Consider the following 15,912-nt stretch of genomic DNA (forward strand, 5'->3'; position numbering starts at 1 on the left):
AACCTGTTTAGAGTCTTTATGAACAGCAAAACATCTGCTGGTTGTTTTTACAGCTGTTCTTGTTGCATATGTGTTTCTTTCAGACTGAAATGTTTTGGAGGAGAGTATTTGAATTACTATTAAAAATAATAATTCACTGAGATTTAGAGATAAATCTGTTCCTACACTGTTATTAACACTGGGATCACTGAATGTATCCTGTTATGTTTTGGACATGGCTGTGATAGCTGAAGCTGCCATGAGAGAGTGTGTGGGAGATGAGAGAGTTTCCTCCACTTGTGTTGGTTTATGAGGAAGATGTGACCAGAACACAGTGACTGTTAAAGCAGGTGTTAGAAAAATGTATTATGTATGATACAACATCTTTGTTTAACACATGAAATATTGTGAGAAATCAGAATGGTGTGTCGTGGCTCTTATCACATGTAACCGAAAGCACAGCAAGTTCCCAGGAGATACAACTCCTGAGAAAGTCCTCCTACACGTCTGTCCCAGGGTGATATGCAACATGCTACACACATCCTCTTTGTCTGTAGAAAAGCAGCTCGCTGAGACGTCCCCAGAGAGCGCTCGCACAAAGCTATGGTTGCTGCTGCTGCTCACTTGAAGTCACTAAAAGCTTTAAAGTCACATCTCTTGTGTTTCTCCATTTGTTGAAGAGTTGTTCCAACAGCTTGGTCCATTGAGCCGGACTCCACATCTGTCCTACTCATTCCAACAATGTCTGGAAGGTGAGGTCAGCAGCAAGGGAGGAGTAGGAGAGATGAGATCTGTAACTACATATACACTGGAGAACCAGAGGTGTGGAGAGCGATGGCCTGAATCCTACAACAGGTCGGAAAAACCTTTTCTGTCAGAGCGTAAGACTCATAAGACGGTCAGGGAGCACAGAGTGTGCACAGAAAACAACACATAATAACAGCACATAATGATAGTTATGATAGGAATCAAAAGAATAATAATAAGTACAAAAGGTCAAAGGTCGCCAGTGTCTCCAGAGACTCAAAAGGGAAAACTGATGAACTAGCAGTGTAAACAAACTCAGGTGAAGTCATTTCATCAACAGTTTGGTCTTTTTGTCCAGCTTCCATGAGCTGGAGGATGCTCCCCAACCTGACTCCACTCTGTCTGTTCCACAAAGCAGCTGTAGGGTAGGTTGAGGTTGAGGCTAAACAGTAACACATGTAAGGCAGCCCCATCCATGGATTAATCACCAGAGTATGTTAGAGTTATCTGATGAACTGAAAATGTAAAGCTTGCATGTGACTCCCTTTATTTGAAGGAAACGATGTGAAGTTCAGATGAATTGTAGCCGATGATGCAGAGATCCATTCACTGATTTCCACCTTCACACCAACTGTGTAGTGCAGAGTAAAGACAGCAGAATCAGTGTACTGTCAGTGTAGAGGATGGAAATCAGCCAAGAAACATCTGCTTACGTCCATCCATCCATTCTCTTCCACTGAGCCAATTTAGGGGGGCGGAGCCATCCCAGCTACTGTTGGACGAGAGGCGGGGCACAGCCTGGACAGGTCACTGGTCTATGGCAGGGTAACACAGAGAGACACACAACCATTCACACTCACAGTCACACTTATGGGCAATTAAGAATCACCAGCTAACCCAACCCCAGTAAGCGCATGTCTTTGGACTGTGGGAGGAAGCTGGAGCACACGGACAGCATCCTCGCAAACAGCTGCTCACATCTGGTTGAATTCACATTACAAAGAGCAGTGAAGCTCAGATCAGCTGATCACAGCCTGTACTTGAATCAAATCTACTGGAGCTCTCAGCAGAAATGATTGTGAGCTGTCATTCTTTTGCCCACACTGAGCCACTACAGCTGATTTTAGGGTTCCCACCTGCTGAATCCACTTCACCCTGTTCTCTGCTCATGTTCCTGTTAGAGGCACAGTCACTCTCTAATGGAGCCAACAGAAAATAGAAATGTCTTTATTTTCCCCCTTTTTCTCTGCTCATGTTCCACTTCACTGATTCAATCTAAGAAAGTGATTTTATTATAATTCAGATTTACACTGAAATAAAGTTTGTGTTCCTGTGTGCTGATATCATTCATTTACATTAATGTAGCACAAGGTTCAGTTAACTCTGCACTTTTTCACTTTTGAGTAAAGAAGTCGATGAAACAAGTCCTGGATGTTTGTACTTTACCTACAACCACCTCTGTGGGATCAGTGATCAATCATTTATCATGTTGTTATTGATCAGTTTGATTTCTGTTGGAGATAAAGATTGAAGATTTGTCATCAGTCCAATGACACAAGAATCAGAGGTGTAACAGTGTGTGGCTCCCTCTAGTGGATGTTGTGGAGTATTCTGTTGTCTTTGCTCCAAAGGTTTTTGTACAGAGTTTTGGTGTTTCCTGTCACTGTGGGCTGCAGAGCACAGTAGTACACAGCAGAGTCAGACAGCTGAAGCTTCTGGATCTTCAGAGGAACTGATCTGATGCTGGAATCCAGTGTGGATGAAAATCTCTCCTTGAACTCATCTGCTGTGTTTCCATCATTCCTGCTAACACGACTCAGGATTAATTTGGGGCTGTTGTTTCCATCCTGTTTGTACCAGAATAAAGTCGGGCCTGGGTCACTGGTTTCATATCTACATCCAAGTGTAACTGTGTCTCCTTCAGCAGCAATGACATCTCCTTGTTCCTGGATCACTTTGTCTTCTCCGTTACACTCTGAGGAAGAACAGAACATGCAGAGGAAGAGATGGATCAATAATTGATTGAAGGAACTGATCCTTAAGTTTACATATTTATGAGAAAAACTGATATAAAATTTCTCTGATGTAACATCATTTAAAATCATTTAAAGGTAAGATCATTCGAAAAGACATTTATTCTTTATAATACACAGTCTTCATCTCCTCGTCGTGTTGTGAATCGTGTGCAGAGGAAACTTGTTGATGTTTGTATCTTACCAAAGAAAAGAGCAGCAAGAATAATCCACAGCCAATGTTCCATCTGTACAACAAGGTTTCAATCAACAGGAGAAACTAGCTGATGTTCAACATTCAGTCTGAGAATTGTTCTCTTCACAGCAGCACTTATTATTGACACAATGGTTGAACACAGTGCAGAAGGAGAGCACCGCCTACTGGATGATGTCGCCCTCTAGTGGAGCGTCTGTGGGTTTGCTGTCACTGTGGGCCTCACAGCAGAGTCGATGACATTTACAGCTGGAACATCTTATCTTAATGACCTTGTAGTACCATATCACCCCATTAGAGCACTTCGCTCTCGCTCTGCAGGCTTACTTGTTGTTCCTAGAGTATTTAAAAGTAGAATGGGAGGCAGAGCCTTCAGTTTTCAGGCCCCTCTTCTGTGGAACCAGCTTCCAGTTTGGATTCGGGAGACAGACACTATCTCTACTTTCAAGATTAGGCTTAAAACTTTCCTTTTTGCTAAAGCATATAGTTAGGGCTGGACCAGGTGACCCTGAATCCTCCCTTAGTTATGCTGCAATAGACGTAGGCTGCCGGGGATTCCCATGATGCATTGAGTTTTTCCCTTCCAGTCACCTTTCTCACTCACTATGTGTTAATAGACCTCTCTGCATCGAATCATATCTGTTATTAATCTCTGTCTCTCTTCCACAGCATGTCTTTATCCTGTTTTCCTTCTTCACCCCAACCAATCACAGCAGATGGCCCCGCCCCTCCCTGAGCCTGGTTCTGCCGGAGGTTTCTTCCTGTTAAAAGGGAGTTTTTCCTTCCCACTGTCGCCAAAGTGCTTGCTCATAGGGGGTCATATGATTGTTGGGCTTTTCTCTGTATTTATTATTGTGCTATCTACTGTACAATATAAAGCGCCTTGAGGCGACTTTTGTTGTGATTTGGCGCTATATAAATAAAATTGAATTGAATTGAATTGAATTGAACACTGATGAGCTCCATCAAACGTATCTGAAGGCGAGCATCAGTCATCTGATGGGCTCGTATGAGTTCCTGGTTACATTTATCTCTTCATGTAACAATTTTGAACTTAAAGAGATAAACCTGCTACACCTTTGATTTTACTTAAAGCATAGGTGTCAAACTCTGGCCCGCGGGCCAAATTTGGCCCGCAGCCTAATTGCATTTGGCCCGCGAGGCCATACCAAATTACTATTAGAGCTGGCCTACTGGTATTATACAGCTAATATATGTATTGTTTAGTATTAAGCTTTGCTTGTTCCATATTCAATTTTTCAGCAAAACTTGTTTGAGTCCATAAGAAAAGATTCATTCTTATATCTGGAGGAAGATTTTTTTTTCAATAAATATTGACGTTAGCCCGCGACTTTGTTCCAGTTTTGAATTTTGGCACACTGTGTATTTGAGTTTGACACCCCTGACTTAAAGCATCAAACACAAAACAACAGATCTTATCCAATATGCTTAATCTAATGAATTTTATGCATTTTAAATGACTTTATTTGAATAACTGTTCTTGTTTCTTTGTTTTTGAACATTCCTACAGTTGGTTTGTGGTTCATTTTGACATATTTGCCTCCCTTTTCTTCCACTAATAAATATTTTGTCCTGATAAGTTTCACACGTGATTGTGAACATTTCATATTTTCAAATATTGTCACGGCGAGTGAGATGTGTCGTGTGGAAAATAATAAAGGAGGATCCAATCGCAGGCACGAATGAAGGTGAGAGGGTGGTTTATTAAACACAAAATGAAATGGACAAAACAGCAAACGGGACCGAAACTATCTAAACTGAGAACAACTGAACTACTGACACAAACCAGGACCTGAACATGAAGGAGGAAGAGCGGAGGTGGCAGACGACGGACAGCAGGGAGACACGCAGATGAAGCAGGGTGGAAACGCAGACGGACCAGCGACTACAAACACAGAAGACACGACTCAAATACACTCAGAGAAACACAGGGAGATTACACACAGGTGGTGGACACAGCTGGGAGTAATTAACGAGACGAGACAAGAGGTAAAACTGAACACATTCACATGAGACGCAGACCTTCACAATAAAACAGGAAACAAGAAAACAGGACAGCTACATGTAGTCTGAAAAACCTTTGTTGTCAAGTTTGCAGGTCCATCAGCACGAGACATTCTTACATAGAAGAGACTGTTAAAGTCTCTAACTCAGTGAAGTCCCGTCTGTTTGGATAAATATAGTAAGCTGATGTATGTGCATTTATTGACATATTTTCTTAAGTGCTTATCCAGTTCAGGATCACAGTGGAGCTGCAGCTGGATATGTTCAGTAAAGAAACCTTACAAAAGTTAACAATAAACCTGCTTCCCTGTACGTTGTTGTCCACAGGATGAGAACATCAAACTGGAAGACTGTGGAACATGTTAATAAATGTTGGTGTGGTTATGTCTGTGTCTTTCACAGGAGGCGCTGAAAGGTTTCCCTAATAGTTCCTGGTGAATCAAAGCAGAACCATAAAGGTTGCTGGACTGCATGATGGCCTTACCCCTGAGCAGTCATCCTGTTAAAGGAGGAACCAGTTAGAAGCTGTTTTCAAAGTAGCTGAGCAGATTTCACCTCAAGTAAGCGATTAACTGTTTGTTTGTTCTGCCACTTAAAGGACATTTAAGGACGTCTTTTGAGTGTCCAGTTGAATTAATTCTACTGGCTCTCATGGTCATTTGTGATTATGGACATATTTTCATGTTTTCAACCATTTAGTAAATTCTATCTATTTAGTAATATCTGTCAGCTATAAAATATAATATAAATATAAAAATATATAAATATTTCCTGCCCGTTATATTTTAATGATGTAAGACCAGACGTCTGTCATCGTGTTACATTAGCATCCCTCACATATCAATGAGATGCTGTACAGTACAATCCTACTGACACAGCAGAGGGATAACGACGGCTATTTAACATCGTTACACGACACATTCGAGCTGCATGATGCAGACAAAGTGACTAAATCATCTTTTTGTGGTTTATTGTCTTCAAACCAGCAGACAAAGCCGATGGCAGAAGATCTTTGGAGAAGAACTTCAGGCCGTGGACTGAAAAGGTATTTTTTTGTTGTTATCAAAAGACATTTGGAGTGACGGCTTCTACAACTGTGCTGATGTGAAGCTTACAGTCTAAGAAGTCACAGTGTTGATAATCAGCACGAAGAGAAAAGCTCACTTGTTTGATTTTATTTACAATCATAGTTTTTATACATTCTGACTGTAAACAGCTTTTACAGCTTTGATATTGTTTGACACTCGATGTCAGGTGATGGTATTTAATTTAAAGGTTTCTATGTCCCAATGAGCCATTTACACTGACCAGTGTCACTTTAACTGTAACACATTCATTATTTAGATCCAGCATTTCTAAGAGAAATAACTGAATGCAAAAAATGGCAGCCCTCAGGCCAGGTTTAATTGATAGAGATATATGCATGCATTATGAAATTTATGTATCCCAGATCATTTTTAGTCATCTAGTCCTGGCAGACCCACCCCTTCCTCCCAAGTTAACTGCAACCCAAAAGAACTAGTGGGGCTATTTACACACTCACAACCAGTGTGGGGTAAAAAGAGCCACCAAAAACCTGTCAGCCTGCACAGATACAGATGTGCTAAAAGCTAAAAGACTTAGAAGCTCTGCTTATGGAGAAACTTTCTAAGCCTAATAGAGGACAGGTACTCCTGCCCAAATAACATTATATAAGCCCACCTACAGCCCAGCCATAAAGTGAACCAAGTCATTTGGTTAAAGACAGCATGGGACCAAATGCATGTAACCAGCCTGCACCAACCTGACATTTCTTCCTCCTGAATTAAATGAATTAATGGATGAAATTTAAATGACTATAAACCTAAAGCCACTAGTTCCCACACTGGAGTTCCCTGACACTGTGTTAACTGTACTGAACTTGTATCAACAGTTGCAGCAGGCTAAGCTACCTGAGACTGCATTGAACGATTGTTTCTATCTTAATGGTTTCAGCTCATATGTTCTTTTTCCTTTCTGTAGATCAAAGCAGCTCGTGCTATTTCTGCTTCCATTTTGATGGCAAGAAGAAGAAAAAGAAGAAGAAGAAGACTTCAGCGAAGTGGCGTTCATGGTCTCAGTGGACAGTCATGGTCACACACTGCATGTGGTTTTAAAAGCAACATGTCTGTTCACCACAACAATGGAGATGTGTAATATTAGTGCAGCTACAGTTTGTTCTTGAACATCAGTTCTGTTTTCTACTTTGACCACTTAGACCAAAAAAGTGTTGTTTTCAGATTCTTTCTTTTAAATCTATAAAGCACCTGCTCATATTTTATTACAATTAGTTTCACATAAATAGTAGTGTTTCCTTTATGATCTTTTAATGCTTACACTACACTGTACACGTCTACATTAGAGACATTTCTGTTACCTATGTATGAGACTGGGCTGCTTGACTACAATTTGGAAATTGGTGCTATTGTTTGTTTTTTAATATGATGGACTGAACACAGGAGGTATCTGACTAAGCAAAGATTAATCTGAGCCCATTTCTACCTGTCTCTACTCTTTCAACTGTAACTGTCAGGATATATATTTATTCCAGCTCTCACAGGACAAAGGAATGACTCAGACGTGTCAAATGTTCTTTGACTTGATACACAATATGAAGTTCACAATTTTTCTTACAAATAAAACTATAATGACAAACATGAACAGCTGTGCTTATTTATGAGACATGATTTTTTTTTGAATGTGTTCACATTTAGACAGTGTACATCTGTATGCTGAAACTGTAATGGTGAACCTGAGGTGATGGTCAACACAAGGCAAATATATATAAATATAAAACAATACTGAAGTAATGTCTTTACCCTGTGCAGCGTGTGGACGCTGTGCACACAATCACCTTAATCACTGTAGTAAACGTGCACCGCTAGCTCACGTGACTGACTGTCTCCATGGTTACATCGTATATTATTAGCTATGCAAACAGCTTCCAAAGATACCGCCATAGCTCTCTGCAACACTTTCACGCTTTGCAAATCATTTCACGTGTTTGATAGTTATGAAGACAGAATATGTTTTTAAAGTCATGCTAGGCTGTTGCTATGGTGGTTGCTATGGTGGTTGCTGTGGACTAGGGTGGACCGCGCGTCCGATTCCTGTTGTTAGCTGTCCGCCGTAGGAAGGCTGCGTTCCGTTTAGAAGTAGCGACAGTCTGCCGTAACTCGAACTCAAACCCCGCTTTGTTCTGTAATTAAAGGGCTTTTATAGCCGTTCATGACACACACGCACACACACATAAAGCACTTTGCCTCACCATGAGAATGCAACTTTACTAAAACCTTTAAAGTATCTGATATAGGATAGAAAAATGAAGCAACCAGAGATTTAATGATGAAGACTCTGGGTTCTGTAGTTCACGTTTTACAGTCCTGAAGGACTCACTTCAAATAATTTATTGAAGAGGAGTTTAGAATGCACTTTACATTTAGACTGTTGCTGTTTAATTCTTTACATTGTTACTGTGTTATGTCATGAATAAGGTTTACCTGCTGGGGGTTTGATGGATCAGCTGGACAATACAGTCAAAGACAGACTTCATCCATCATGTGCAAAAATCCTAGTTGGATTTTTGTTTTCACTCATATTTTAGAACCAAATATGAAAAACAATTCTGACAGACTGGATACCTGGTCAGGGTGTACATTACCTTGTACTCAAGCATCCCAGGACAGAGCCCTGCCCCACCATGAGCCTGGGTGGATACGTGGTTATAATATAAAATGACTGATACTGAATATGAATATTTCATGAAAATCAAATTATAATATGAATTCCTAGGTGTTTTTTATATCCAGCAAAAGATTGATTACATATGTCTGAATTGCTAACCCTAACCCTAGCTCAACAGACCACAATGCCCTGGACTGTCAGTATTATTACATGCTGTGAACATAAGTAGCTTTGATCACAGTTTATGTAGTAAAAGAGAAGGAATATTGAAAAAAAGATCTACATTGTGATGTTATTTCTTCCAAACTGACCAGAAACATGCTTATCAGACTCTCACAGCACAGGATCAGACTCACTGTGCATGACGGCTCAGGCCAATAATGTCTGTTAGATTGTCAGTTGTTTAGTGCTTCTGTACAGTTAGGATCACCATCTCTATTTCAGTATAATTAATATGCAGAAAACACTAAAAGTTGATTGTCTTCCAATATTCTAGCATAATTAAAAAACTTTGACTTTGTTAGTACATATTGTTACAGTCCTAATGCCAGTATGATTCTTCATAACGCCTGCTTTGAAATACTGAACTTTAAAATGTACCTGATGAAAGATAATTTACAGTGGCAGTCTGTCAGGATAATTCTGACTGTAAGATCACTGTATTGATCTGAATCCTTCTGCAATGTGCTGTGAATGAATGCTGATGCAACTCACTGTGTGAAAGCTGTTAATAAAATGAATCTGTGACACATGCAACACATTCACAGAGGAAGAGGACACAAAGGGAGGACACGCAGAGGCTGTGTTAAAGTCAGAAATCCAAATCTTTAGTCAAAAACAGGCAGCGGTTACAAGACAAGCAGTCCATTAAACAGTCTACAGGGTCAAACATGCAGAGAATTCAAATAGCAGTAAAAAAATAACTGGACACTGAAAAACTTAAAGCAATGTGAGACGCAATAAAAGGAAGCAGCGCCGTATATTCACTGAATTATCATCAATTACAAAAGAGAAAAACGACGATTTCTAAGGTTTGTTTTCTAAATGCAGTTAGACTGTGGCTGGTAAAGATGGAAACATACAGAATGTAAACTGTGTGAGTTTGGTGAACTTTGTTAGTAACAAATGAGGTAAAAAAAAAAAACAACCCAAAACAGACAAAACACAGAAAGAGGCTCTCAGTATTCATTAATAATTAGAAAGCATCTAAACATTCTGGTCGTGGATTTTTACAGTCTTAGTTCCGCTCGCTGTCATCATTAAAATCATCATGATCAATGGCGAGATCATGAGGTGGGCGGGGCTGTCTCTGTTGATGTCACCATGAAGGAACAGCATCTGGCACGTGTTGGTGAAACAGCCCAGTACTGGTTTAGTTTCCTCTCCAGCTGTTGGACATTTGACACTTCAACATTAAGGGGAAGAAGAAGAAACAGTGTTAGGTCAGGTGACCACATGGTTTCTAAAAAAACTGACAGGAAGTAACCAGGCTGTTAGAAATGGATGGCATGTGTTTAGAGTTACTGTAGTTAGGTAACTCTACTTACCAAAAGCAAAGCTGCTGAATGTTGCAGGAACATGCTCATGTGTGGTGATCATTCAGTGCTGCTCCTGCAGGTTAGACAGTCCAATAGTGATATCCTGCCCATCTGAGAGTTTGAAAACACACATGCAAAGATTTAATTGTATTACAGTCAAAGTTGGATGTTCGTTTTTGTCCTTTAAAAATGTTTGTGTATTTGAAAGCACTAACATTTAGGGATGACTCAGATCGTCTCTCTATCTCCTTTAAAGGGGAGACAAGTGTGTCCACTGATCCACGTCACTTTACCTGGATGATGACTCCTCTCTCCCTCACCCAGAAACACTCCTAAAATAACCAAGCAAATAAATAATACCGAAGATTTACTCACATTACAAAAACATCAAAAACATCTCCCTTTGATTCCATTACTCCATTCCTGCTGAACATCAGGCAACAAATGTCCCAGTAAATCACAGTAAAATGTAAAGCACATGTTTTCTCTGCTTTGTCTAACCTCTGCAGAGCCCCTCTGTCAAGAAAAACATATCTTTAAGCATAAAACAAATATACATTTCATAACACGTCACTGGACAAACCTCGGTCAGTTGATTTCCTCTGTGCAGTGCAGACGAGAATCAGTCAGCAAGTCAAGGTGGTGAGATGGACTCGTGCCCTTGGTGACTCTGCTAGTTCTTCTGAGGAAACACCACCGTCTCTCCACAGCGTCACCATCTGTGAGCACAAACTGCCGCTCTGCTCTGTCAGCATGTAGGAAATCACATATCACACACACAAGGGTGAAGAAACATTAGAGCTCAACTTTGGATACTTTAGATCTAAAAATCAAACTAGCTCTTAGTTTCAGCAATCAGTGAACAGACACAATGATACCAAACTGATTCTGTATGAATACAATATGGTATTTTCAATACAGGTGTGAAATTAATGTATTAAAACTAATACAGATATATGTATATATATATTTGATAAATTAGTTTGCTAAATTAGAACATATATATATATATATATATATATACATTATTTAACAATTGCAACTGAAAGAAACTAAATATTGAACAAAAATATATTGTCACATTCTGCATTCTATAATACAAATTTCACAAAGTAAATTTTTGATTAACAGAAAAAATATGAATTACAAAAAATAATTGTATATTATTAAAATATTATGCAACCGTGACCAAAGTCAGAATCATCATTACAGTACTGTGGACTTAGTGCTTGCCTAATAGTGATAAACTTCAGGGGAGATAATTGATGACAGAAAACTGTAAACAACACTCTGAAGTCAAGCTTCTTATCATGTTTCTGTGACCTCAGCACGCTGACAGACTTGAAGTTGCTAAAGATTTCAAAAAGTGATAATTACAGGGAAGAAACTTTTTCATCCGTTTAATCAAACATTTGATGCCTCAGCTGTCTCAGTCCTATAGCATTCTGCAACTACAACTAACCTGAGGAGGCTTGGATTTGGCTGCAGGTGCTCCTGTACATCCTTCTCAGCAGCACACATGTGGGTACCATTTAATCACACTTCTTCCTGAGCTTTGCTTCATCACAAGACTAAAGGTGGCATCCCGTGTCACAGTCTTATCATCATCCAACTGGAGAAGAAACATTTACGGTCATCCTGGTTTTGTTTTCTGATCCTGCAAAAAGACTGAGGACAACAAAGCCCAGAGAACACGAGATACACAACATCCAACATTCAGACTCAACAGCCTCCATAAATGAAGAGCACCAGGTTGGTCCAGTTATACTAGATATGAGCATAATTCACATTACTGTGTATGAATAATAATCAAGAGACAAACTTTGAAGATGCAGAGCATGATGTCCCATCATCAGACTGCAAACAAATATCCACCAGGCTTCTTTGTTGGCAGAGGTGATGATTCTCCCATCAGGGATCAGTATCGTGTATTAACCTGTGGTATAAGCAGCAGTCACTGAAATATTACTGTTTCAGATAAGAAATCTAGCACATAAAAGCCAGGGTGGGAGGGATCTCTGCAAACTGACTTACCTCTGCAAGTGTGAGGCTGTTCCTCCAGCCTCAACAAAAATCTGACTCTCCAGTCACAGACAAACAAAGAAACTCCAGCTGCGAGATAGAAAACACTGCCTGGGTCTTGCTGGATGTTGCTGGTCAGAGTCCCACATTAGCAGAGTGCTGCTTGGTCCCACTGACCCATGTGGACAGCGACTGTGGAGAACTGTTCTGGAAAATGGAAAAGAGAATTAAAATGACAAAAAGCCAAACAGGCTTTCCACAAAGACTCTCTTAGAATCAGCAATCAGAAAATCATTGGTTCATATTACAATTAAATATGACCAGGCTCCTTAAATGTAAGCAGTTAAGATCTGATTTGATTTACATCCTTCACACAGCACATGTGTCCAGGCTGTAAGGTAAACATAGAATTAATCTCAGGTAACATGACTCACAGTAGAGATTCAGTAAGAAAGATTGCCAGCTCTAATATTATTACCACACCAACAGCTCAGATTTCTAGAACTATTTAAACAAATGTCAGTCTATCCATTCATTTTCTTCTGAAAATTCAATTCAGGTTCACAGTGGGAGGGTGGGGGGTATCGTGGAAGTTTGTAAATAAAGTCTGCAACACAGAAAGAGCTGTGATCAAGCTATTTATTACTGCGTGCAGGAGAGCCAACACACATCAAACATCACAGTTCAGTCATGTCAGCTCTGCCACAGAAGTCGTGCTCCTACTCCTTTATGCATTCCAAGAAAGAGGGAGGAAGTTACAAACTGATCATACCACACTTCACGCGTCTCGCTATGAAACCTAACAGATCAATGGTTAAGCTGTTTTGTGCCCTTGGCCTTATCAGCACCTGTAAAGGGAGTTGTTTTCTCAAACTGCTGACGCTGAAGTAAGTTCATCTAGTTTTAGAAACTTTCACTGATCAGTCTATAACAGTGTCACAACTAAGCATATGCATAAGCACTTAAATACTTTAAATGAGAATAATAGAAAATTTCTATTACAGGAGCCAGAGGCTGTCCCAGTAGTCACAAGCAGAGCACACCTGGACAGGTACCAGTCTGTCAGAGGACTAACACAGAGACAGACATCAGAGTAACAAATCTATTTAAAATTAATGTAAGCTTGCTACAGCTGTATGTATGAACATGTGTTTCTGTGCTCACAGTCCACCTCTCAGGAACCTGCAGTTCATTTTTAGTCTACTTTAAACAGACCTCACAAAAGGCTGATGTGGCTGGATCAGTAGTCTGATTTAAGTACGATGCCTTTGGCCAGGGATTAATCTGGTACATCGCTTCACTGCAGTCTTACATATTATCCCCACACCTGAATCAAAAATATTGATATTTACAAATAACAGATTCAGCTGATGCAGCCTGACTCAATCTGATTCCAGATGTTCAGCACACACAGAGACACAGAGGTACTGTTTAAAGTTTAGTGTTAACCTGAGTCACTGATCATTTACAGTATTACAGAGTCTGTCAGTCTTGGCATGATGTCCACGTCACTGTAAGTTTCTAGCTGACTCTCAGGTGTGACAGGTGTGCCAGCAGGAAAGAGTAATAATAACCTGCATCCTGAGGTTTGTCATGCAGGATTAAAGGAGCCAGGCTTTGTTCACACAGCTAGGATTGTATTTACACTGACCCTGGGTCAGTATAAGTATCATACAGTTTAAACGAAGCACTGAAACTTGCACATATTTATTACAGATGCATTGAAGCTAATCGGGATATTTACTGTCAATCTGTGGGTGCGATTAATCGTTTTACTGGAAACTTTATTAACTAGTAACTTCATCAGTCATGACAGAAGCTAATATTTCTGTCCCAACATCGTTTAAACAGTAACAGCTTTACTACAATATAAGCTAACGTTTACACCGTAACTTTAAGCTAGCACCATAAAGACGGTAAAACACGTAATAATATCTACAAATGCATCTTAAAGCTGTTATATTAGCACTCGCTGTATTACTAACATAACCACATTAACATTATTGACACTCGCTGACGTTTAATAGTCATTCTATAAATGCCGTCCGTTTAAATGGTCTTACCTGTAACACTGCTGTATCCACCGGATTCCAGCCAGAGTGGATTCTGGAGTCTTCCCACGCTCCTGTTAGTGATCCTCCATCTGGATGGATGATAACAACCTTCTGAACAATCTAGCAGGTGGATGGCCCATATCTATGGGACTGATTTGTGCTAATAACGCCCATTGTATGGACTGATAACAGCCGAAGCGGGTGAATAAAGTCACCCGGTCGCTAGCTGTGCCATTACCCAGCATACACCTCTCCCTGCAATAAACGATACAAAAGTAATAGCCTATAATTACTTTATCTGCTGTATCTGCTGTTTCTCAGGTAGTTGTTTACATTATATAATATATTGTGTTCAGTACACGTCACTACAATGTGATTTTGGAAATGTATAAATATACGAACAACAGGCTCTTCCGCGGCAATCTCTTGTCGTCGATAAACAACGATTAGGGAGCAGCATAGTATTCAATAGGAGGACCCTGCACGTCAATTCTCGACGCCAGGGGGGTACCCTGCGCGTCGATAAGTGAAGCAGAGGGAGCCTGACCATGCGTCACACATTTGACGAGTTGGGAGTGAGAACGTGTTGAAAAAACAACTACACGTAAAATAATTACACCGTGACGCCTCTGCCTTTCTAAATGGAGGGACAGTAACTGCGTGTGTATATGTAAGCGTGTAAAACCTGAAATCAGATTAACAGTATTTTGTCTCTATCTGCCATTCTGCAATTGACTATGTGCACGAGAAAATGCTAACTTCCTGGTTTGAGGCCGGATGTGGGGTTGCACATTTCCGGTAGCTTTACTTTGCGGTAAATCACTACTGCGAAGATATACTCCAAAATCATGTCCAAAACTTGAAAATGGAAAGATTGCGTTAAGTTCCAAAGAGCAGAAGGTGGGAACACTCACCACTGTTGTGTCACAAAAAAATCTAATGATAGATTTTGATGTTTAACCACTTAAGCCCCACGTCTCTGGTACCGGGGGCAAAAAGGAGGAGATCACGTTTAATCGGTTATAACGCGGGTTGAGAAATATAAGTCCAGACACGTGTGGTATCCACAGAAACCTCATAATCTCAGCTAAAATGTCATATAAACCATTTCTACAACCACCAAACACACCGAAAATAAGCCGCGATTAAACGAGCAGTTACGTAAATGCGCAGAAGTCCGCTAAACAAACAAAACCGAACCAGAAATTATTCAGACTTCATATAAGTAACCGGTTAAAGATAGGCTGGTTAGCTCCCAGAGCTATCACTGACTCCACACACCAAGTTTCACCACGATCAGACCAAAATTCACTAAATTAGCCGCAAAAGAAGACCACAAAAACACACAGCAGCGCAAATGCTCTAAAACAGAAATTGGCTTACCGTCCTGATTATTTTCGCCGGTAGCCGGTAACCACGTGATTGACGTTTAAAGAGTTTAGATCGATTGGTTGTTTGCATCACTCAACACAAGCAGAACTGCATCACTGCAGCATAAGACACATCGTCCACATTCAGAAGCACATCTCTGTATAGTGACTGGTCTTATTCTTTAAACAGGCAAATGTTCAGCATTCAAACTACAGGTGAACAACAGTCACAGATGTTTCCCATTATGT

The 15,912-nt window shown here is 40.2% G+C and overlaps 2 long non-coding RNA genes and 1 gene segment (V, D, J or C); 1 reads left to right on the top strand and 2 right to left on the bottom strand.

Annotated features, from left to right (window-relative positions):
• Positions 1–1,624: 1,624 nt before the first annotated feature.
• LOC109201758 (T cell receptor alpha variable 38-1-like) lies at positions 1,625–3,132 on the bottom strand. The segment is given in 2 exon segments: positions 1,625–2,701; positions 2,944–3,132. Coding segments are annotated over 2 exon segments (429 nt in total).
• A 1,999-nt stretch (positions 3,133–5,131) lies between these two features.
• On the top strand, positions 5,132–7,540 carry LOC109201846 (uncharacterized). Its single transcript, XR_002061761.2, has 4 exons — positions 5,132–5,155; positions 5,380–5,537; positions 5,964–6,022; positions 6,979–7,540. It is a non-coding gene; the product is annotated as an uncharacterized LOC109201846 (long non-coding RNA).
• A 2,236-nt stretch (positions 7,541–9,776) lies between these two features.
• Positions 9,777–14,366, bottom strand: LOC102077276 (uncharacterized). 3 transcript variants are annotated; one of them, XR_003214829.1, is made up of 8 exons: positions 14,303–14,326; positions 13,455–13,566; positions 12,252–12,446; positions 11,680–12,153; positions 10,801–10,962; positions 10,433–10,549; positions 10,227–10,328; positions 9,777–10,084 (listed from the first exon to the last, which is right to left on the bottom strand). It is a non-coding gene; the product is annotated as an uncharacterized LOC102077276 (long non-coding RNA). The 3 variants fall into 3 exon arrangements; XR_002061762.2 differs by lacking the exon at positions 13,455–13,566 and having other exon boundaries at positions 14,303–14,366; XR_003214830.1 differs by lacking the exon at positions 13,455–13,566 and having other exon boundaries at positions 12,252–12,441; positions 14,303–14,362.
• Between the last annotated feature and the right edge of the window lie 1,546 nt (positions 14,367–15,912).

Source organism: Oreochromis niloticus, linkage group LG18, assembly GCF_001858045.2.
Source record: "Oreochromis niloticus isolate F11D_XX linkage group LG18, O_niloticus_UMD_NMBU, whole genome shotgun sequence".
Taxonomy (NCBI): Eukaryota; Metazoa; Chordata; class Actinopteri; order Cichliformes; family Cichlidae; genus Oreochromis; species Oreochromis niloticus.